Source organism: Lampetra fluviatilis, chromosome 18, assembly GCF_964198595.1.
Source record: "Lampetra fluviatilis chromosome 18, kcLamFluv1.1, whole genome shotgun sequence".
In the NCBI taxonomy this organism is placed as follows: Eukaryota; Metazoa; Chordata; class Hyperoartia; order Petromyzontiformes; family Petromyzontidae; genus Lampetra; species Lampetra fluviatilis.
Window position 1 is genome coordinate 10,808,977 of NC_136292.1, and position 23,639 is coordinate 10,832,615.

The following is a 23,639-nucleotide window of genomic DNA, read 5'->3' on the forward strand; positions in this document are numbered from 1 at the left end:
CCCTCCCTCCCTGCTCCCTCCATCCCCTCCACGTCTCTCCCTCCCTCCCTGCTCCCTCCATCCTTCCCTCCTTTCTACATCCCTCCCTTGTTACTTCCCATTCTTCTCCACATCTCTCAATCGCTCTCTCCATTCCTCCATCACTCTCTACATCTCTCTCTCGTTCTCGCTTCTCATCCTCGCTGTCCCTCCATCCACACCTCATCTTCCTCTCTGCTTCTCCTTCGTTCCCACGTCCCTTCCCTCCGCTCTCGTGCTCTCTCTCTCTCCCCCTCTTTGCCAGGAATCCCCCCTCCCCTCAACCCAAACACGCGCAGGAAGCCAGACTCACGAGACGAGCTCCCCGACCTCAGAGAGAGATGCAAACTCTAAACCGATATTCTTGTGTTTACACCCCCCCAACGCTGGCCGCCAGGTGTGTTTTAAAATAAATATTTTGGCCGTGCGCAAAGCCACCGGACCTCGCGGCACACAACCGACGTGGGGCCATCGCTCAAGTCGGACAACGCGCCACTTGGAGACGTCTCACGATCTTGACGGAGCGTAAACAACGCTTGCGGTCACCGGTGGCGGTTCGGGTCCGTGGCTCCGGGGGTCGAGGAGGCCACAAACTCAACCGCAGGTCTAACCCACTGGAACGCGCCGGGCGGTGGCTTCACACGCAGAGGGCCCACTGAGCTATGCAGCTCTTTTTCGCAAGCGACTTGGCCACAGACGATTGCTCAACGAAGTGGCTTATCGCGTGGAAATTTAATGCAGCAAAATACTCGAAACGCAACCACTTAGAGATAAATAGTATCACACGGAATCCAATAGGCTCACAAAATCAAAATACGCAATTTCCAAATGAACTCCAATCAAAACATTCGACAATTCAACAAGAAAGCAGTCAAGATCACAATGTCACCGTTTCCAACGCCGTTGATGCCACCACCACCACCACCCCCACCACACATCACCGCCAACGCTTCCGACCCTCCGCCAGATCCCACATCTGCTGCCGAGTGGACACAGCCACCTCCAAGATCTCGCCTGACAGTCTACCACCTCTCTAGGTCATCCCTCCCCCGCGGGCACGATTCGATTCATGAATCCATTCATTCATTGCCTCCTCGTGGTTCACCATTAGTTTCTGTTCGGGTTAGATCATCGCGTGGGTAGGTGCCAATGGCAGCGATGTGCCCTCCACCACCCGACACGGCCAAACAAACCGAGTCGTCTCAGGGGGAAATGTTCCTCCGGATTTTAGTTTAACAGCAAAAAAGCACTTCTGCAGAAAAGCGAGCAAAATGTACTTAAGTTTACACGACGCTTCGCTGATCCGGACCCTGTGAATAATGAGCATCCTAAACCGGACGAAACTATTTCTCGCGAGGACAATCGGGCGAATGTTTCACGAGCGCACGAAAAAAAAATGTGAATCGATGGTTAGAGCTACATCGCAGCCAGCAACGTCCGTCGAAATTTCATCGGCTGCCAGTTGTGGGGATCGAACCGCTGACCGCTCATCGGCGAGCATGCCGACCGCAGACCTAGCGCACACGCCGCCGCCCCATTTCATTTTACTGCCCGACCTTCGGCAACAAGATACCGTCCATCGCCTCTGCTGCCGACGGGGGAGGGAATCACAAAAGACGCCCTTTGTTTTGCGCCTCCAAACAAACGGCGCCGGCCGTCGACGCGGCGGAGACCATCTGAAAATGATTAGCGGACAAATTGTGCCACGCCTGCCCCCCCCGCCCCCCGTGTGCTGTAACCGCACGCCGACACCAGCGGTGATAATTCTGCGAAGTTCAGTTCGGATGGAGGTCCAAGTCTAAGTGTGATGCTCAGTTGATTCATCCGGGGCCGTGTGGTTGTCTCTGGGGTAGAAGATCAAATCCACGCCTGGCTTGGGCAAGCCGGGTGGGGGGAGGTGAAAGGGGGGGTGGGAGGTGAATATAAGAGAGTTCGGGAGGAGTGGGGGGCCCAGACCTCACTGACACTAACAGGAAACAGCTGCCTCCAGCCGTTCCATAGGCGGGCGCGTGGTGGAGAGGCCGCGTCACAGAATTAGGGCACTGGGCCATTGCACTCGGGGCTTGATTGGAAACAAATCTATTTTAGTTTGTGTGCGATTGTGTTCTGTGTGGGTGCGGTGTTTGGAACTCGCCAACAGCACTTGCCCCAACAGTGTTTGTCATCTTTGTATTAGTCTCTGTTGTGTGTTGGTTGGGAAGTGGTGGCGTAGCGGGATATCAACACGCGCACGTGAGCCTTGAGTTCGATTCCTGGCCATGGGCTAACACATCAGTGGTGAGTGATATTGGAACCTATCCTGAGTCTGGCCCAAGGCTAGGAATCACATCAGCTACGATTAAACCAACCGGCTAGTAGAAGATGGAATGTGAGGGGTGGCGATGGCTTGGGGAGGCCTTAATCCAGCTGAACTGAGCTGAACCGCTGCGCCACCACTCCTCCGTGCATGCACAAAAAGACAAAGATCCCACGAATAGCCTGAACAGGCTGTTGGGGCAAGTGCTGTTCGCGAGCAGGACCTATAAGGCCAGCACGGCACACGAGGGGGTGGGTCGCCAGCTCCACGCTGTCTCCCAAGTGGCGATGTTTTTACACACCGCACCAGGTACTCATTTGAGGCTGACTCGACCTAGGTGGGGCCCAGGACCGGTTCAGATAATCTTCAGTGGTGTTGGCCGTGAGCAGGAATCGAACTTGGGTGGCCAGGTTTGTTGCGCAGTGCGCTAACTGCGACACTACCGCTCCCCGCTATACCCTACACACAGCAAAGACAAAGATCCCCCGTATAGCCTGTAATAGACTGTTGGGGCAAGTGCTGTTAGCGAGCACCGATGAAGGCCAGAACAGCACACGAGGGGGTGGGTGGCCAGCACCACGTCCGGCTGCCTTTGTCTCCCCAGTGGCGATGTTTACACACTGCACCAGGTAATCAATTGAGGCTGAGTCGACCTAGGGGCGGCCCAGGACCGGTTCAGATAACCGTCACCGCTGTTGGCCGTGAGCGGGAATCGTGAGCGGGAATCGAACCCGCATTCGCCATGTTCGTAGCGCAGCGCGCTAACCGCTACACCACCGCTCCCCACACACACACACAGATACACACACACGTAACACAGTGCTCCCCTATTAGTTCTCCCCCGACCAGAAGAAGCATCCGCAGCTGTGCAGACTCGCAAGCCAATTTGTGAGATTACAGACACGGGGTTTTACGGGGCACGGGGAGAGAAGAAGCAGCAGAAGAATAAAGAACCAGCAGAGGCCGAAACAAACGGCCGCACACAGAACCTTAGACGCGCAGACTCAACTCCCTGCACAGGTTTTCACAATTCCCGACGATGAAACTAAATAACCGCCACTTACACGCGCAGAGAGAGAGAGGTGATAGCAAAGTCCACGTCCCGGTGTCGTTGTGATGGCGAGGCACGCGCGATGTACAAACAGCAACGTACACGCGATGCCTACTCACGACGTACACACCGTGCTGGTCTGTGGGGGTCGTTTGACTATACTTCCCCGTTCTGGTCATGGTGGGTTTGTGAGGGTGGACAGCATAGGCGAGGCAGCATAGTAGGGTGCAAACATTGGGTCACGTTCACGATATGTGCGCTGCATATGGGAATCGACGATTTATTTATGATTCGTGATCATAACATGCAAATGAGATGCTAATGTGACATCTAGACTGGTGGAGTAAAGATGGGGGGGGGGGCGGGGTTTGAAGAGAATCAACTCCAGAATCATATCGCGACCCAGAAGCATAAGAACCGACCAGGACTCCCATTGGGCAGCGCCGTTAACGGCCAACCGCCACCCCCTTCACAAATGAACACCTCTGACCCCGTGAAAATTAGGTAGGGTCATCGTGAACCGCCATCGCGAACCAGGCTGAGAAATCTACTTGGTTCTTTCGGTAAAGTCACGTAAAATGGAAATAATAAAATAATAAAAATAAAACAAAATAAAATAATTCTCACGACGTTCCCCCTCCAACCCAGCTTAAATATACGCTCCAAGCCTGGGATGTTTCATTCAGACGCTGTCTTCCAGACAGACCTGTTCTTCACCTGATGACGGCTGCTTGCGTTGTGGCCGAAACGTCGTGATAATTATTTTATTATGTTTTATTTGTATTATTTTATTATTTCCATTCTCCGTGACTTTACCGAAAGAACCAAGAAGATGAATCCTTGCAGTCACGAAAGCTTTAAATCGAAATCAGGTTGAGAAACTCAACTCCAACGAAAAAGTCAGCGTCCACCCAGAGTACTACCACGGTCGTTACAACCGCGATAATGCCGCGCCTAATACCACGCGTAATACCGCTCGCAATATGGCTCGCAATATGGCTCGCAATATGGCTCGCAATATGGCTCGCAATGCCGCTCTTAATGCTCACTCACCGCCTGCTGCTCAGCGAACTTTAAAGATCCGCTGATGTAATTCGCGCGAGTCGGATACTGGGTGCCGGCGTCAGAGTCCACATTTTTGCCAAATTCTAAAATTACACCGCAAATTACTAAATTGGGATTGTGCATAGCAGCAATCACCCCCCTTCCCCTACTACTGCTGGCAAACTAACGCCCCATTGTTGTCAATGAGACTCATCCTGGTGTCTTAGAGGTCTCACTTGGTTTAACAAAATAGAAACAATTTTATAGAATAAACTAAACAAGCTTTACTTGTTTTCTTGGTTCTTTCGGTAAAGTCACGTAGAAGGGAAATAATAAAATAATAAAAATAAAACATAATAAGATACAATTCTCACGACGTTTCGGCCACAATGCAAGCAGCCGTCCTCAGGTGAAGAACAGGTCTGTCGGAAAGACAGCGTCTGCAGTCACGAAAGCTTTAAATCGAAATTTAAGCTTTACTCGGTCAAATGTTTTATTTGACCGAGTAAAGCTTCACTGGGCTATATAGCTATTTTTCAGAAGCGGCCTGGCTATCACAAATGATAATTCAACGAAGCGACTTATCACGTGGAAATTTATAGCAGCCAAATACTCAATGCACGTTCATTCTAAAGGTGGAGGGAAAAAACCAGAAGACCTGGAGAAAAATCCATGCGACCACGGGGAGAACATGCAAACTCCAAATATGCAGGCATAAATGGTCAGGATCGAACCCACAGCCTCCTGCACACCAGGCGAGGTAGTTAACATCTCGCCACCGTGGCGCACCTTGAACTTCAGCAAGACCGGAACAATAATAACAATACTCCCACAGTTTACCCGACGTTGCTTTGCGATGTCTCATTTGCAGGCGGGAGACAAGGAAACCTCTCCGAGTCTCCACTGCGTAAAGCAAAATAAACGTTTGCACTGAGCTCAAGCGAGCTGACTCGCGGGCGCTGCTTCGTCGCCCGTGTTGTTGGGGGGAGCGAGGCGGCCACGCACAGCATAAACCTGCGCTGGTTGGGGTCCAAGGAAGGCTGTCGTCTTGGCTGGAAACAGAGTTGGCGGGGGAGGGGTGGGGAATGAGCATAGGCAAGGGGAGCCATTAATTATATATTTTTCTTTGCCCTACATTCGCTCTCGGTGAAGTCGACCGGGTTCGTTCACAGCCGCACGCTGCCGCAGCGAACAAACGCACTTTTAAAAAGAAAAAATATGAAAGCGAAACAGACACACGAGCCAGCTTGCACCGGTTCTTCGATAGGTTCTCGATATGATGTCAAATATTTCCCTTTCCACTGGCACAACAGAGCCACACCAGCACGGGGCCAACACGGAGATGGGTGGATTCCACTGGCACAACAGAGCCACACCAGCACGGGGCCAACACGGAGATGGGTGGTTTTCCACTGGCACACCGGAGCATCACCAGCACGGGGCCAACAAGGAGATGGGTGGTTTTCCACTGGCACAACTGAGCCACGCCAGCACGGGGCCAACACGGTGATGGGTGGTTTTCCACTGGCACAACAGAGCCACGCCAGCACGGGGCCATCACGGAGATGGGTGGTTTTCCACTGGCACAACAGAGCCACACCAGCACGGGGCCAACACGGAGATGGGTGGTTTTCCACTGGCACAACAGAGCCACACCAGCACGGGGCCAACACAGAGATGGGTGGTTTTCCACTGGCACAACAGAGCCACACCAGCACGGGGCCATCACGGAGATGGGTGGTTTTCCACTGGCACAACAGAGCCACGCCAGCACGGGGCCAACACGGAGACGGTGGTTTCCTCCTTGCTATTTTTGCAGAGCCTAGTCGTGCGTGGTGCTGGCCACCCTCCCCCTCGTGTGCCTAATCAGCCTTCATAGAGACTTTCTAACAGCACTTGCCCCAACGGTCTGTAAAGGCTATAATACCAGGCGATCCTTGTCTTTGTGTGTTAGAGTTCACTGCAAACTCTGCAACAAGAGATGAACTCCCGGCCAAAACTAACATCATTGGCAAGTGGTGTTTGTTGAGCCTTTTCAGGTCAGGCCGCTTCTAGGTCAACTTAGCCTCAAATGAGTATTGGGTGTGGCGTGTACACATCATCATTGTGGGAGACAAAGGCGGCCAAAGGCGTGTTGCTAACCACCCCACCAACCACACCACGCGTCGTGCCAGAGGCCTCGCCCGGTGCTCACTAACAGCAATCACTTTCACAGTCTCCAAGACAGAATGTGGATCTACGTCGACTTGTGTGCAATGTGTGTCTGTATGTATGTGCGGGGGTTGTGTATGTGGTTGTGTGCGGGGGGAGCGGTAGTGTAGCTGTTTGAGCGCTACGCTACAAACCCGGCGACCGGAGTTCGATTCCCACTCACGGCCAACACCAGTAACGAATATCTGAACCGGTCCTGAGCCTCCCCTAGGTCGACTCAGCCTCAAATGAGTACCTGGTGCGGTGTGTAAACATCGCCACTGAGGAGACAAAGGCGGCCGGGCGTGGTGCTGACCACCCACCCCCTGTTGGGCCGTTTCGGCCTTCACAGGTGCTGCTCGCTAACAGCACTTGCCCCGACAGTTTGTTAAGGCTATACGAGGGATCTTTGTCTTTGTGTGTGTATCTTTGTCTTTGTGTGAATTCCTTCACGGAGATCATGAAGAGGGCCGCTGTCCTGCGTGTTTGAGGACATGAAGAGCTCATTGTAGGCCATCTCAACCGCTCTGTCTGCTGTGATTGAATGAGTATCTGGTGCAGTTTACATCGGGCTACTCATTTGAGACTGATGTGACCTACGGGGGAGGGGGGGGAGTGGCAGAACCAGTTCAGATGATCGCCACTGATGTCGCCGTCGTCAGGAATTGATCCGCAAACGCGAAGGAGACATCGCAGCGATGCCACTCAGCGGCTCCTGGCGCAGCTATCTCGGCTTGACCACCCTGGACGTCAAATTGGAGTCGCCACTCTGCGTCTAGCATCGTCAACATCAGCAGCCGTAAGTTAGAAGAAGACGGAATGTAACTCAGGTTCGCTGGGTTTGCTGCAGAGTGCACCGCCACCACCACCACCACACCTGGAGACGGACGCTTGGAGGGGGGGAGAGGGAGGGAGAGGGAGGGAGAGGGAGGAGAGGCGGGGAGAGGGGGTCTAGAGGGGGGGGGGGGTTAGAGGGGGAGGGGGTTAGAGGGGGGGGTTACAGGGGGGGGGGTTACAGGGGGGGGGGGGGTTAGAGGGGGGGGGGTTCGACACCTTGAGCGGTCGCCACCCGCTGCGCCCCGCGCCAAGTCAACATCGCCGCCTCGACCTCGACACGGGCAGACAAAGACGGCGTTGTCGCCCCGCATTGCCAGCGACGCGGCACCACTGGCACCACCCACCACCACCAACAACCACCACCAACCACCACCAACTACCACCACCACCACCAACCACCACCATAACCACCACCATCACCATAACCACCACCATCACCATAACCACCACCATAACCACCACCAACCACCACCACCAAACATCACCAACCACCACCCACCACCAACTACCACCACCACCACCAACCACCACCATAACCACCACCACCAACCACCACCATCACCATAACCACCACCATAACCACCACCAACCACCACCACCAAACATCACCACCACCAACCACCACCACCACCAACCACCACCACCATAACCACCACCAACCACCACCACCATAACCACCACCACCACCATAACCACCACCACCAACCACCACCACAACCACCACCATAACCACCACCACCAACCACCATAACCACCACCACTACCACCATAACCACCACCAACCACCACCACCACCAAATATCACCACCACCATAACCACCACCACCAACCACCACCACCATAACCACCACCAACCACCACCACCACCAAATATCACCACCACCATAACCACCACCACCATAACCACCACCACCATAACCACCACCACAACCACCACCATAACCACCACCACCACCATAACCACCACCACCATAACCACCACCACAACCACCACAAGTGCCGCCCGTTGCTCAGGGGCGTGCTCGTGAAGCAGCTGCCGCTGCTGCGACGAACCATCACAGCTGCGACATGAGACTCCTGGTCCACCCCCCCCATGCCCCCTCTGCTTTATCCCCCCGATATCTCCCTCTCCCGAACCCGCACACAGAGAGAGGGGGGGGCGATTCAGAGGCACGAGCAACGTGGCCCGCCGTGCTCATCGGAGGTGCGGGCGGCGAGGGACAACAAAGTGGGGCAGGCGGCGGCGGCGTCTAACTGACGAAGACAACTTGCGTGGAGGAAAATGAAGCGCAGCGGAGAAAATCCGCACGTGCGAGGGTGCAACACTCGATCCCGTGCGGCGTGAACGAACGTGAAGACGGGTCCACACTCGCTGTCCGCCGCCTTCTGCTGGCGAGCCAGGGCACGCGGCATCCTCACCGTACACCCACGGGATGGAGAGTTTCGCAAAAATAAAACTAAGACTACGTTTTTTGTTTTGTTATTTCGCCAGGTAAGGGCCCGCTGAGCTCCCGTAGCTCTTTGTCAGACGCGACCTGGCGATCAACAAGTGGGCTCATCACGTGGGACATTCATAGCAGCAGCCAAATACTCTCAAAGCGTGTTGGGGGCCGTCCATAAATGACGTCACACGATTTTGGACGATTTTTGACCCCCCCCCCTTCGTCACACGGCGTCACAAAAAGTCAGACACCCCCCCCCCTCAAATATGACGTCACAAAGCTCTGCCCCCCCCACCCCCCAAAAATAAAATATGCTTCAAATCGCTTTAAACTATTGTCATTGTAGTGCGTATTTAATGTGGCACTGCACTCTGATGTTGTAGAAAAAAACATTTATTAAAAAGTCTATTTAATTAAGCAGAACGTGTTGTCTATATTTATTTAAAGTTGCGCATTTTGATGTGATGTCACATTTCTCAAACCCCCCCCCCCCTCGTCACACATCGTCACAAATGTCTGACCCCCCCCCCCTAGGTGCGTGACGTCATTTATGGACGGCCCCTTGATGCTAAATATGCAGGGGGGAAACCCGGAGGATTGCAGCAGCTCGCGTGCATAGCTAGCTAGCGAGCGTCGCCAGGCAAAACCTCGTGGACGTCGCCAGGGACACAGACCGGGCCTTGTGATCATCACGTGCCCTGTGATCATCACGTGCCCGATACTGGATACACATTTGGACCGTGGTGGCAGGACAAGGATCAATTAAAAAAAACAATTAATTATTACGTGCTTGACCCTGACGTCAGGGCCGAAGCAGCCAGGCTTAAAAGACGGGGTTATACTCTAATATATAACGGAAGTCGGCAAAAGCGGGAATTGTGGCTCAGAAAATAAGATGCTCACGATATGCAGGAGAGTAACGTGTACACGAGAATCTCTTGCTTGTTAGAACGAGATGTTCACCGAGGGAGGGACGGTGGCACAGTAGTTAGCGCAGACTCGGTTGGCTACGTACTGTGCGAAAGAAGTTCAACAGACATCCACTGCGCTATGCCAAGAAGCATAAACCATCACGTGAACTCCAGCCATCCTTGCAGCAGTGGCCTTTGAACAAAGACGGTCACTGCATCTGGCACGTTCAGATGCGCTTCTGCGGCCGTCTGGTAACGCTCCTTCCGATATGAGGAAGCCACTGGAGCTTAAACACTTTTAAATCATCAAGATTGAAAACTAATTTCTTTCGAAAAGTTTTTGGTGTTTAGTTTGTTCTCCTTCCCCCGCACCTCCAATTAGCACGCTTGGCTACGTACGGTGCGAAAGAAGTTCAACATACAGACAAACATACAAGCCCAAGTTTGAATCACTGCCAGGGCTAACACATCGGTGGCAAGTGACATCTCTCTGTACTCGTCATGAGTAACCCCCCCCCTTCGTCCCCCCATTTCACCAATTCACCAACTCACACTGATGGGCATGGTGAAGTACAGCTGAATGAATTGACATGGGGCAGGTCTTCCTCCAAACTAGATTAACAAGAGGGCTGGAACTGTTGCTAATGATGTGATGTGATACCGTCTGTATTCAGGCTAACAAAACTGTATAAATAAAACAAACTCCATACAAAAAATACAAATGAAATTACAAAATTTTGATTTACAAAAAAGGAATGCATTCTTCAATTGCAACAGGAGCCCCAACATTTTTTAAAAAATCAAAATCTCAAGGGGGAATCATTAAATTCCTCCGGAGCAATGCCGAGCGAAACATCGACCATCTCACAGCTGGTAAGCCGACAGCTGCTTTTAAACTCCGACATCGCTTCACCTCGGGCGATGTGATCGCTTATGATCCGCACTGGACTCTGTTCCCGGTGTTCATTGTTGTCATTCACCACTGCTAAATCAGATTTTTTTTCTCTCCCCCTCTGTAATATGTTCCATCTGCCTGTAATTTACTCCGGGTCTCCCTAGAGAAGAAGAGACTCATTGGAGCTGGAGCACGGTTATATATAAATGGAGGTATTGATCGCCGACAAGAAGCAAGCGGTGACACCACCGCGCTGCTCCTGTGCAATCTCACCTGGTTATAAATAGAAACATCTCTCGTGAATAATGGGATGTGTATGTGTGTTGAACTTCTTTCGCACCATACGTAGCCAACCGTGCTAATCGGAGGTGCGACGAAAGGACAACAAACGAAACACAATAAGCAAGTTCTAAATAAATGTTTTCAATTTAGATGTAAATGCATGGTGACATCCCTAGGCTGTGTCTATGACAGGGTTGGTGTACAGAGAGTCTTGGCATGCGCTTGTACACGCACACACAATCCTAAGTTAACGCGTAGGTTTTTGCAGACAATATTTTATCGACTCGTAAGAGATTGTAGGGTTCGGCCGTGAAATGATCTGGCTTCCTGGATTTTTTTCCGACTTCCTGGATTTGAATTCCTACTGCCTGGGTTCTGTCCTGAAGATGCTTGGCGCAGTTGCAAGTGGAACGTCGCGTATCCGAGTGCTAAACGTGGCCGTGAGAATTTGCCGTTCGACTCGGCGGCGAGCCGAAACACCGACGACAATCGACTCGCCGCTTAACGCCAGTACGCGTGAAAAATACATTTTGTTAGACGTCAACACGGGCTGCGACTGAGTTTAACGCCCCGATAAATGTACAACTGCACTGAAAACAAGCAACAAAGTTGCAGTTTAACAAGTAGGCGTTCATGACCAATATTATCCATAATATGCGTTTTTTTGGGGTTAGATCGCATGAATATAACTGTGTCTTTAAGCCTGCCACCACCCGACAGCTATTTAGTAAGGTTTGTCACGTAGACAAAACATGCCAAAACAGTTACTAGTTCTGCACACCGGTGCTTTGGAGAGTAAACCCACAACATTTACAATTCGAGCGCCGCGACGTTTCGCCGGTAATTACAACCAGCCTCATCAAGCGACAGCCAGAGAGTTGCAGTGTCGAATGGAGGAGGATGTTACGCAACATTCGACGGTTGCTACAAGGTCACGTGCAGGGCAGTCGCGTCGCCCGTTGAGGGTCAAGTTTCACGTTGACGTCGGAGGGCGACAAGCAGCAGCTGCCACTCGCAACAAACCTCGTGTACGGCGCAGAGGGCCGACACGGTCACCGCTGCTGCTCGCAGACCGGGGCAAGGTGGCACTAAGCTCCAGGTCATCCCAAGCAACGCCATCGTCATCATCACATTTGGAGTTTGCGTGTCTCTCTCCCCGTGGTCGCGTGGATTTTTTTCCTCCGGGTCCTCCGGTTTTTTCCCTCCACATTTAGAAACACGCATTGAGGTTAATTTCCACGTGATAAGCCACTTTGTTGAGCTATCATTTGTGGCCACTTCTGAAAAATAAGTTAATACCTCAGTGGACTTTACCTGGTAAGATAAAAAATCAGATCAGTTTTACTTGTATATTTTTAAGTAATTTGTTGACCTTTCCCATACTTTGCACTCCTATCGTGTTTTCGTATTGTTTGTTGTCGTAACGTTCTTACCCGCCCCTATAGCTCGACATATTACTCCAGTGTCAATACATATAATGATTCTGAGCATTAGCCACGAACCATCCACTGCTGGATGAAGGCCTCCCAAACAGCTGTCGCCATCTCTCTCACTCCTACGATGTGAATAGTTCCCCCCCGCCCCGCCCGGTACAGACTGCGATGTAATAAATAATCCATCCGGCACGAGCTGATTTCATTGCTCCGTCTCCGCGGTGGACGTCCCGCCGCGTGCGTCGCCCCTCCTTCGCGTGCCGCTCCCGTCGCTACGTCTCGCGAGGTGTCCTGCCGTCGCCCGCGTACAAATCCCAACTCGTCCACGCGACGTCTCTGAACGTGCGGTTGGTTTTTGTTGGTCTCTCAATGTAATTCGCAGCAACACTGGCGTAATTCTCTCTTTTTTTGCAGTTGCACGCCGGAATCCGCGCAGCAGCGGCAGCCGCCGTGGCCACATGGTCGTCTCCAACGGCAACGGCAACACCACAAAGCACTTTTCAAACGCAGGCACGGACCGGTCCCCTTCTGGGACTCAACCGTCACAAATCTCATCCCAGCGGTGCATTCTCCCCCCCCCTCTTCCACCCCCTCCCCTCCCCGACGACGCTAAACATCAATAGAAGCCCCGGCGCTTGGCTCCGGAGACCTTGAGCTTGCCACCTGTGTCTCTGCTTTACCCAGCATCGTCTGCGAGTTGTCCCGGGACATTCACAGATCACCGGTTGTTTTTTTCTCGTTGTTGTTGTTGCAAGTTGTGCAAAGCATATAAAGCACTCCGCGGACGACGCATTTACATGCAGCTCCTCCCCTCTTCCGGTATCTATCCGTCAGATGGTCTTCTTCATCACGCGATGTGTCCCATGTACATTATTTTACTTCAGCCAAACGACGCCGTGCAGTCGGTGACCATCAAGTGATGACTGAGACGGGGCTTGCTCACGATGATGCCGCCTTGCCCACTGTCAAATGACCGTCGTGCCCTCATCCGGCGGTGTCGAGATGTTCTACTCATTCTTCCTCGCCGCGATGACCCTGTATATTTGGAGTTTGAGTGTCTCTCTCCCCGTGGTCGCGTGGCATTTTTATCCGGAGTATTTGGCCACGTGGCGAACCACTTCTGTGAGCTGACAAAGGAACTTTACAGTGTAGCTCAGTGGGGCTTAACGGGTAAAAAATAAAAATACAATTGTTTAGTTTAATGTCCCAGGTATTTTGTTGTTGTTGTGGCACCTCAGGGGTGGTTATCCCGACTCCCACCACCCGCCAGCCGACCGCCGACACGAAGAACTGCCGGCCGGCGCCATCGGTCAGACAGAAACTCGGCCACCACCTGACCAGGCCCGGTCTTACACGGCGGTGGCCAACAACCATTCCAAAGGTGAAGCCGCTCGGGAGAAGGGCCGTGCGGAGGGGGTGGGGGCTGCGGGGGAGCATTGTGGGAACGTGGCACGCGTCCAGGCGCTCCTCGTCGCCTGCCATTGTTATTTACCGCTGCGCTGTGCGAAAGAAAGCCGAATGTAAACTGTACATACACACAACGTAACTTGTAAAAGTGTGGTCTGGGACTGTTTTGTTGTTGTTTTTGCTACCTTGCTCAATCTTATTTAATAAATAGATTTTTTTTTGTTCATATTTAGTGACTTGCGTAACATTTTCTCTATTTCGCACTCCTATCGTTGTTTTTGTATTGGTTCGCTGTTGTAACCTTTTTGTCCCGTCCATACTGGACATCTGTGGGTAAAGAGCTTCACGGCTCATCGGATTCCTCCTCCAGTCTAAATAAAGACTCCGATTCTCGTTCCATACGACGCAACTGCGATAGGTGAGCGGGGGAATAAACCGCGTGGCTCTGAAGATGAGACTGGGCCTTGTCGTGGGAATGTGGAAGGCACTATTCAGCGTGGGAACAGCTTTACAGTTCGACTGACAGAGGCTCTGTCCTCACTGCTCTTGGTGGCCGCATCGCGCGTGGCAAACGAAACACAGCAAGCAAAGAACTTACGGCATACCCCTCGCTTCTACGTTTAAAACTACATTTTAACAATATATAGCAGTTCAAACCGTCCTGTGTTTTTACAGAAAAGCTGCGGTGATTTAAACAAAAAAAACCCCATTTTGAAGAGGATCCTGCACTGCAATGTTTGGCCAATCCCTTTGTAAGGCGCCTGTCGTATGCGAGAGGAAACCGGAGAAACGGGACAAGTCCCAAAACAACACCAGGGGATAACACTCGCAGGTGTGCACAGGCAGCATGAACGATGCTCGGCACACAGGGGCTCACATGGCTTATTTTCAATGAATGAACGGTGATTTCAGAAAACCAAAATATTGGTTGGACAGCTTAACATTCCAACCGTGGCGCTGAAAATAAAAAGTCCGCATTATGATCCAGCGTACCAATCCGCGTGACCAACAGCTTACTTTGTTCAAGAGAGACGGGTTTCAAGTCAAGCTCCTGCCTCCAGCGTGGAGGAGAGAGTCCCTTCAATAGAAGAGATCTGTCGAATAACCGCGGAGGGCGCGGCGAGACGGGCAGGTGAAGAGCGCGAGGGTAAACCCATCGCGGCACTCGAGACATCGCGGCGAAGAGGGCGTCGATTACAGCGGCGCGAAAGGGAGCAGAGGAAACTTCCCCGGTCCGGCACCACGAGGGAACCCGCGTGCCGATCTCGCGCGCCCGCCGATCATTACCGTGTGCTGGGTGGCGAAGTCCGGCGCCGCCGGTTCCACGGACCAGAAGCAGCGGTCGAAGGGGAACTCAGTGACGAGGTCTCGGCTCCCACCGTTGCCGACGCCGCTCCACCGGGAAGGCTGAGCCACGGTCGCCGACGGTCGCAACGCGCCGGGCGGGGAGAGCAAAGAACACGAGGATAAGCCGCGGGGATCTCGGAATTTTTACATCATGACAAAAGCTGAACAAATTGGTCGGTGATGCTCCTGCTGTTGCTGCTTTGTCAGTGGTGCACAAGCACAACTGACAAAAAAAATCTGAACACACGAGTCAATAATACTGTGGCCTTAATATGTATGTAAAATCAGCGACATTTTGGGTAACGTCGCTGATTTTACATACTTTTTTTAATATGCCTTCTTCACAGCATATTCAAATAAAACTGAGCTCATATCGAGGGGTTTACTTTTGCGCCATTGCTCCAAGTCCGAATGTCAAACACAAATCATCAACGGCGAGTGCCCAAATAAATACTTAAAACAATCCCCAGCATCTTCAAGATTTCAAAATCAAATAAAATGCTTTGTTTATGTCGAGAGCTTACTTTTTGTGCTATCCCTAAAGGAAACAGCGGGTGCTGTGTGGATGTACTGGTCCTCGCGATGAGAACGTGGAATTTCCACCACTGGCTCAAGTGCCGCCGCATTGCTCGTTTGAGCGACATTTTTTTACTTCTCGCTGAAGCAGCGTAAGCACAACGCATGACCCCGCAAAGGCCGAGACGAAATTAAACTTTTTAAATGTTACCAGGTAAGGCCCACCGAGATATACAGCTCTTTTTTAGAAGCAACTTGGCCACAAATGATAGCTCAAAAAAGTGGCTTATCACGTGGGAATTTATAGCAGCAAAATACTCGAAATGCATTCTAAATGTGGAGGAGAAAACTGGAGGACCCGGAGAAAAATCCACGCGACCACGGGGAGAACATGCAAACTCAAAATATACAGCAGGCGTCAGGGTCGGGATCGAACGCACGACCTCCTGCGTACCAGGCGAGGTGGTTAACATCTCGCCACCGTGGCGACAAATGATGGAGTGGCAGCCAAAGGACGGAACACGCCCGAGACAATGTCCACCGCGGAGATGGAGCGATGATTCCAGCTCGTGAACGCACGTGGCAGCACGTCCGTCGTGGAGCTGGAGCGATGAATTTAACTCGTGCAGGATGGATTATTACCTCGCAGTCTGTTTAAGGCCATACGGAGTGGGGGAGCTATTCACATCGCAGGACCGAGATAGCCGACAGCTTTGGGGAGGCCTTTATGCAGCAGTGGATAGAGCATGACCGATGGTGATGATGAACTTCTTTCGCACCATACGTAGCCAACCTGTGCTAATCGGGGTGCGGAGGAAGGACAACAAACTAAACAAAAAAAGCAGTTCTGAACAAATGAGTTTTCCATCTGGACGATGTAAAAGTGTGTAGCTCCAGTGGCTTCCTAATATCAAAAGAGCGTTCCAGACGGCCACAGAAGCGCATCTGAAAGGACGCGATGCGGCGATGGTCAGCCAGACGCCGCTGCTGTGAGGTTGACCGGGAGTTCGCGTGATGATGCTTTACGCTCCTTGACGAGATCAGCGAGGTGCTGTGGTTCATTTGCGGCAAGCACTTTGCGTGTACCGAGTGCGACCTTTGTCACGTTGAAAGATGGTGGTGAAAGATGCGGTGATGCGAGCAGTGGTGGCCGCTCCTTCGCACTGTCCGCGAGCAGTGTGGCGTACCTTGACATTTCTGATGGACAGCACGTTCTCTTTCACGTCCACGATCACCTCCTCTGTGCACTGCACCTCCCTGTCAACAGGAACAACAGGGAAGGGACAACAGCAGCATCTCTCAGGGATAAGTACAAAAAAACTAGTTTAAACTAAGCAAAAAAGTACAAAAAACAGATTTAAACTAAACTAAAAAGTAAAAAAAAAGTAAACAAAAATCTAAACTCAACTAAAAAGTAAAAAAAAAACATTTAAATTAAACTAAAAAGTAAAAAAAAACACATTTAAACTAAACTAAAAAGTAAACAAAACACATTTAAACTAAACTAAAAAGTTAAAAACACACATTTCAACCAAACTAAAAAGTAGAAAACACATTTAAACTAAACATATTTTTTTTTGTAAAAACCCCACATTTATACTAAACTAAAAAGTAAGCAATTTTTTATTCGACCAGGTAAGGCCCAGTGAGCTATATAGCTCTCTTTCAGAAGCGACCTGGCTATCACAAATGATAGCCCAATAGAGTGGCTTATCGCGTGTACATTTACAACAGCCAAATACTCGAAACTCATGTAGATTCTACATGTGGAGGCAAAAACCGGAGGACTCAGAGAAATATCCACGCGACCACGGGGAGAACATGCAAACTCCAAATATACAGCCGTCAGGGCCGGGATCAAACCCCACGACCTCCTGCATACCAGGAAAGGCAGTCAACAGCTCGCCACTGTATGACATGCTTACATGTATGGAACAACCAATTAGATTGAAGACTCATTCTAGATTAAAAAGGAATTTGTTTAGAACTGCTTGTTGTGTTCAGTTTGTTGTCCCTCCCCCGCACGGTTGGCTACGTACGGTGCGAAAGAAGTTTAATGTACACACGGTACAACAGGCACTTGCCCCAACAGTGTGAAAACGTCTACAGGGGGGATCTTTTGTCTTTGTTAAGTTCAAATCAGCATCAGCGGTCGACTCATCTCATCATCTCTCCAGGGCGCATAAAATACCGAGAGCATCCCCTTGTGAGAATTCAGTCAAAAGTGGTTCTGTGGCATGCCTACTCCCCCGTCATAGCAACGTGGAATTTCCACAACTGCCACAGAACCGGCGTCGGAACTGCGCACGGCGACGAGCAAAGCAATAACATCTAAACATCGACACGACGATGGTTAACTCGCCTGATCTTCATGTTGACCCAATGTCATATTACAGGAATCGTGCACACTCCGCAAACATGCCAGGCACCTTTGTCAATCCACTGCTGGATGAGGGCCTCCCCGCGCCCGACGACTCGTGGGGGTTATCCGACCATACTTCACCACGCTGGTGTGTCACAGCGCGCGTTGATGAAGGCGGGGGGCATACATAGGACGCGGCACCATAACGCAGGACAAATACCAGATTATAAATGCCCAAGCGAGTATTGGGGAGGCGCTCATCATCACTGGAAATTCCACGTTCCCGTGGCGGGTGCCAGGCTATCCACAGAACAACACAACCACTCCCCCCATCACTAAGTGATGCTTATGACAGTATTTTATCAGCCCTGGAGGAATGACGATGATGGGCTGAGTCAACGCCCGACAGTTTGAAATCGCTGCAATGTTAACTTGCAAAGCTTCTCACGATACGCACACGCGTATGTATGATGAACTTCTTTCGCACCGTACGTAACCAACCGTGCGAACCACACAAACCACTAACCGTGCAGATGGCCACGACTACGATGATGATGATGATTCAACTCATCCGTGCTGCTGAAACAACTGATGATTAGATCATAATGATAGTTATGAATTGAGCTCAACTCTGTTGGTTCGACAAATGATGATGGAAACTGGATGATGCTGATGCTGATTACGAAGTTTGGAACCTGATCGTCTCAGCTCATCTGCGCCGCTTGAGCAAACCGATGAGTGTGATTAAATTGAATCTTTCGATTTAAAGCTTTCGTGACTGCAGGGATTCATCTTCTTGGTTCTTTCGGTAAAGTCACGTAGAAGGGAAATAATAAAATAATTAAAATAAAACATAATAAAATTATTCTCACGACGTATCGGCCACAACGCACCTGAGAACAGGTCTGTTTCTTAACCTGAGGACGGCTGCTTGCGTTGTGGCCGAAACGTCGTGAGAATTATTTTATTATGTTTTATTTTTATTATTTTATTACTTCCCTTCTACGTGACTTTACCGAAAGAACCAAGAAGATGAAATGGAATCTGCTTTTTCTTCCCCTCCCGGCAAGAAACACAGTCGTGAAAGATGTTCAAACACCAAACAGACACCTTTCACGAGGCACCAAGCCTGCCTGGTGATGTCTGGAAGTTTGAAACATTCTCATCAATCCAGCAAAATTGTTCATAATTAAGCAATTAGCATTTTCAGGATGATGATGATGATGACAACGGTGACTTATAAAGTTTGGAACACAGTCAATTGAGGCTCAGCATGTGCTGCTGGAGCAACCGACCATCATCAGTCGACTCCGGCTGATGAATGGTGCGGTCTGGAACATGGGATGATGATGAGCATCATCATTATTTCAGCTCAACTGTGTTGGTTACAACAACCGACAGAAGATGGTGATGGAAAACGGGTGACGGTGACGAGCGTGAAGTTTCGAACAATCAATTCAACTCAAATTGTTGCTGCTCGAGCATTCGATGGCGCTTTATGACGATGATGATGATGAGTTTCGGAACCACGATTTCTCTCACCACGCGGCTTCAAGTGCGCCGCTGACGACGATCGATCGCTGCAATGAGTGAAAAGCGATCGATCAACTCAGATCCAACTGTGACGTCACTCCAACATCTTGGTTCTTTCGGTAAAGTCACGTAGAAGGAAAGTAATAAAATAATAAAAACAAAACGTAATAAAATCATTATTTTATTATAAAAACAAAACATAATAAAATAATTATTTTATTATTTTTGTTTTTATTATTTTATTACTTCCCTTCTACGTGACTTTACCGAAAGAACCAAGAAGATGAATCCCTGCAGTCACGAAAGCTTTAAATCGAAATTTAAAGTCACTCCAACAATCACGAACTCACACAAAAGACGAAGATTTGAACCGATCGACGTGACTTTCACGAAAAAAATAAAGAAGATAAAGATCCCCGTATAGCCTTAACAGACTGCAGGGGCAGGTGCTCTTTAGCGAGTATCTATGAAGGCCGGCAAGGCACACGAAGAGGGTGGGTGGCCAGCAGCACGCCCGGCCGCCTTTGTCTCCCCGGTGGCGATGTCTGTACACCAGAGGTGTGGACTCGAGTCATGTGACTTGGACTCGAGTCAGACTCGAGTCATGAATTTGATGACTTGCGACTCGACTTGGACTTGCATAACAATGACTTTGTCCCACCTATGAGATGTGGACTCGAGTCATGTGACTTGGACTCGAGTCAGACTCGAGTCATGAATTTGATGACTTGCGACTCGACTTGGACTTGCATAACAATGACTTTGTCCCACCTCTGCTGTACACACCGCTACACCAGGTACGACCTAGCAGGGGCAGGCTCAGATATAATCGTCACCGGTGTTGGCCGTGAGTGGGAATCGAACTCGGGGGGCCTGGTCGCAGCGCTGCTAACCGCTGCGACCGCCGCTCCCCGCGCATCAAACTCACACAGACACAAACTCACACACACACACAGACTCACACACACACAGACTCACACACACACACAGATTCACACAGACTCACACACAAACTCACACACACACAGACTCACACACACAGACTCACACAGACACAGACTCACACACACAGACTCACACACACAGACTCACACACACAGACTCACACACACAGACTCACACACACAGACTCACACACACACAGATTCACACAGACTCACACACAAACTCACACACACAGACTCACACACACAGACTCACACAGACACAGACTCACACAGACAGACTCACACACACAGACTCACACAGACACAGACTCACACACACACACAGACTCACACAGACACAGACTCACACAGACACAGACCCACAAAGACTCACACAGACACAGACTCACACACACACAGACTCACACACACACAGACTCACACAGACACAGACTCACACACACACAGACTCACACAGACACAGACTCACACACACACAGACTCACACAGACACAGACTCTCACACACACAGACTGACACAGACTCACAGACTCACATACAGACACAGACTCACACACAGACACAGACTCACACAGACAGACTCACGCAGACTCAGACTCACACAGAATCACACAGACACAGACTCACACAGACTCACTCACACAGACTCAGACTCGCTCACACAGACACAGACTCACACAGACACAGACTCACACAGACACAGACTCACACAGACACAGACCCACACAGACACAGACCCACACAGACTCACACAGACACAGACCCACACAGACACAGACTCACACACAGACTCACACAGACACAGACTCACACAGACACTTACACAGACCCACACAGACACAGACTCACACAGACACAGACTCACACAGACTCATACAGACTCAGACTCACACAGACAGACTCACACAGACACAGACCCACATACAGACACAGACTCACACAGACTCACACAAACACAGACTCACACAGACTCAGACTCACACAGACTTACACAGACACAGACTTACACAGACACAGACTCACACAGACACAGACTCAAACAGACTCACACAGACACAGACTCACACAGACGCACACAGACTCAGACTCACAGACTCACACAGACACAGACGCACACAGACACAGACTCACACAGACTCACACAGACACAGACTCACACAGACGCACACAGACACAGACTCACAGACTCACACAGACGCACACAGTCTCAGACTCACACAGACTCACACAGACGCACACAGACACAGACTCACAGACACAGACTCACACAGACTCACACAGACACAGACTCACACAGACACAGACTCACACAGACATACTCAGACTCACACAGACACAGACTCACACAGACACATACTTACACAGACACAGACTCACACAGACACACACAGACTCAGACTCACACAGACTCACGCAGACCCAGACCCACACAGACAAAGACTCACACAGACACAGACTCACACAGACACAGACTCACACAGACTCACACAGACACAGACCCACACAGCCCCAGAATCATACAGACACACTCACACAGACTCACGTAGACACAGACTCACACAGACACAGACTCACACAGACACAGACATACACAGACTCAGACTCACACAGACTCACGCAGTCTCAGACTCACACAGACGCACACAGACACAGACTCACAGACACAGACTCACACAGACAAAGACTCACACAGACATACTCAGACTCACACAGACACAGACTCACACAGACACAGACACACACAGACTCAGACTCACACAGTCTCACGCAGACCCAGACCCACACAGACAAAGACTCACACAGACACAGACTCACACAGACACAGACTCACACAGACACAGACCCACACAGCCACAGAATCATACAGACACACTCACACAGACAGAGACTCACACAGACACAGACTCACACAGACACAGACTTACACAGACACAGACACACACAGACTCAGACTCACACAGACTCACGTAGACACAGACTCACACAGACAAAGACCCCCACAGACTGACACAGACTCACACAGACACAGACTCACACAGACACAGACCCACACAGACTCACGCAGACACAGACTCACGCAGACACAGACTCACACAGACACAGACTCACACAGACACAGACTCACACAGACTCACACAGACACAGACCCATACAGACACACACTCACACAGACACAGACTCACACAGACTCACTCACACAGACACAGAACCACACAGGCCCACACAGACACAGACTCACACAGACACAGACTCACACAGACATAGACTCACACAGACAAAGACCCCCACAGACTGACACAGACTCACACAGACACAGACTCACACAGACACAGACCCACACAGACTCACGCAGACACAGACTCACGCAGACACAGACTCACACAGACACAGACTCACACAGACACAGACTCACACAGACACAGACCCATACAGACACACACTCACACAGACACAGACTCACACAGACTCACTCACACAGACACAGAACCACACAGACTCACACAGACACAGACTCACACAGACTCACACAGACACAAACTCACACAGACACAGACTCACACAGACTCAGAATCACAGACTCACACAGACACAGACTCACACAGACAGCAACAGACTCACACAGATACACTCACACAGACTCACAGCCACAGACTCACACAAACACACACGCACAGACTCACACAGACCCACACAGACTCAGACTCACACAGACACGAGACACACACAGACACTCACACACACGAGACACACACGCACTCACACAGACTCAGACTCACACAGACACACACACGCACGTGTTCCTCCACAACTCACTTCTTGCTGCGAGGCCTCACCCTGACGACCACCCTGACGCTCGTCATGGCCGTGCCGGGCTGCACTCAACCTGGTTCATGTCCCCGCTCGTGTCCCCCCCTCCTCCCCCCCCCCACAACGAAGACGGGGACAGCGCCCGGGGTCGCGGGACCCGGTCGCTCCTCCGGGCTCGCCTGCTCCGGGAGTCTCCGCTGCCTCTCCCCTCCTCCTCCCTCTCCCCTCCTCCTCCCTCCCTCTCCCTCCCTCCTCCTCCCTCCCTCTCCCCTCCTCCTCCTCCCTCCCTCTCCCCTCCTCCTCCCTCCCTCTCCCCTCCT

The 23,639-nt window shown here is 51.0% G+C and overlaps 1 protein-coding gene across 1 annotated transcript in view; it reads right to left on the bottom strand.

The window, feature by feature from the left end:
* The window catches only part of LOC144937281 (uncharacterized), a 118,085-nt gene extending 94,675 nt beyond the window's left edge, over positions 1-23,410 (bottom strand). Inside the window, exons 1-3 of the mRNA XM_078864689.1 lie at positions 23,326-23,410; positions 16,857-16,926; positions 15,094-15,213 (exon numbers count right to left, since the gene is read on the bottom strand). Of these exons, the coding sequence (XP_078720815.1) occupies positions 15,094-15,213; positions 16,857-16,926; positions 23,326-23,372 (237 nt within the window). The 5' untranslated portion in view covers positions 23,373-23,410. The remainder of the gene's footprint in view (positions 1-15,093; positions 15,214-16,856; positions 16,927-23,325) is intronic.
* Positions 23,411-23,639: the final 229 nt, after the last annotated feature.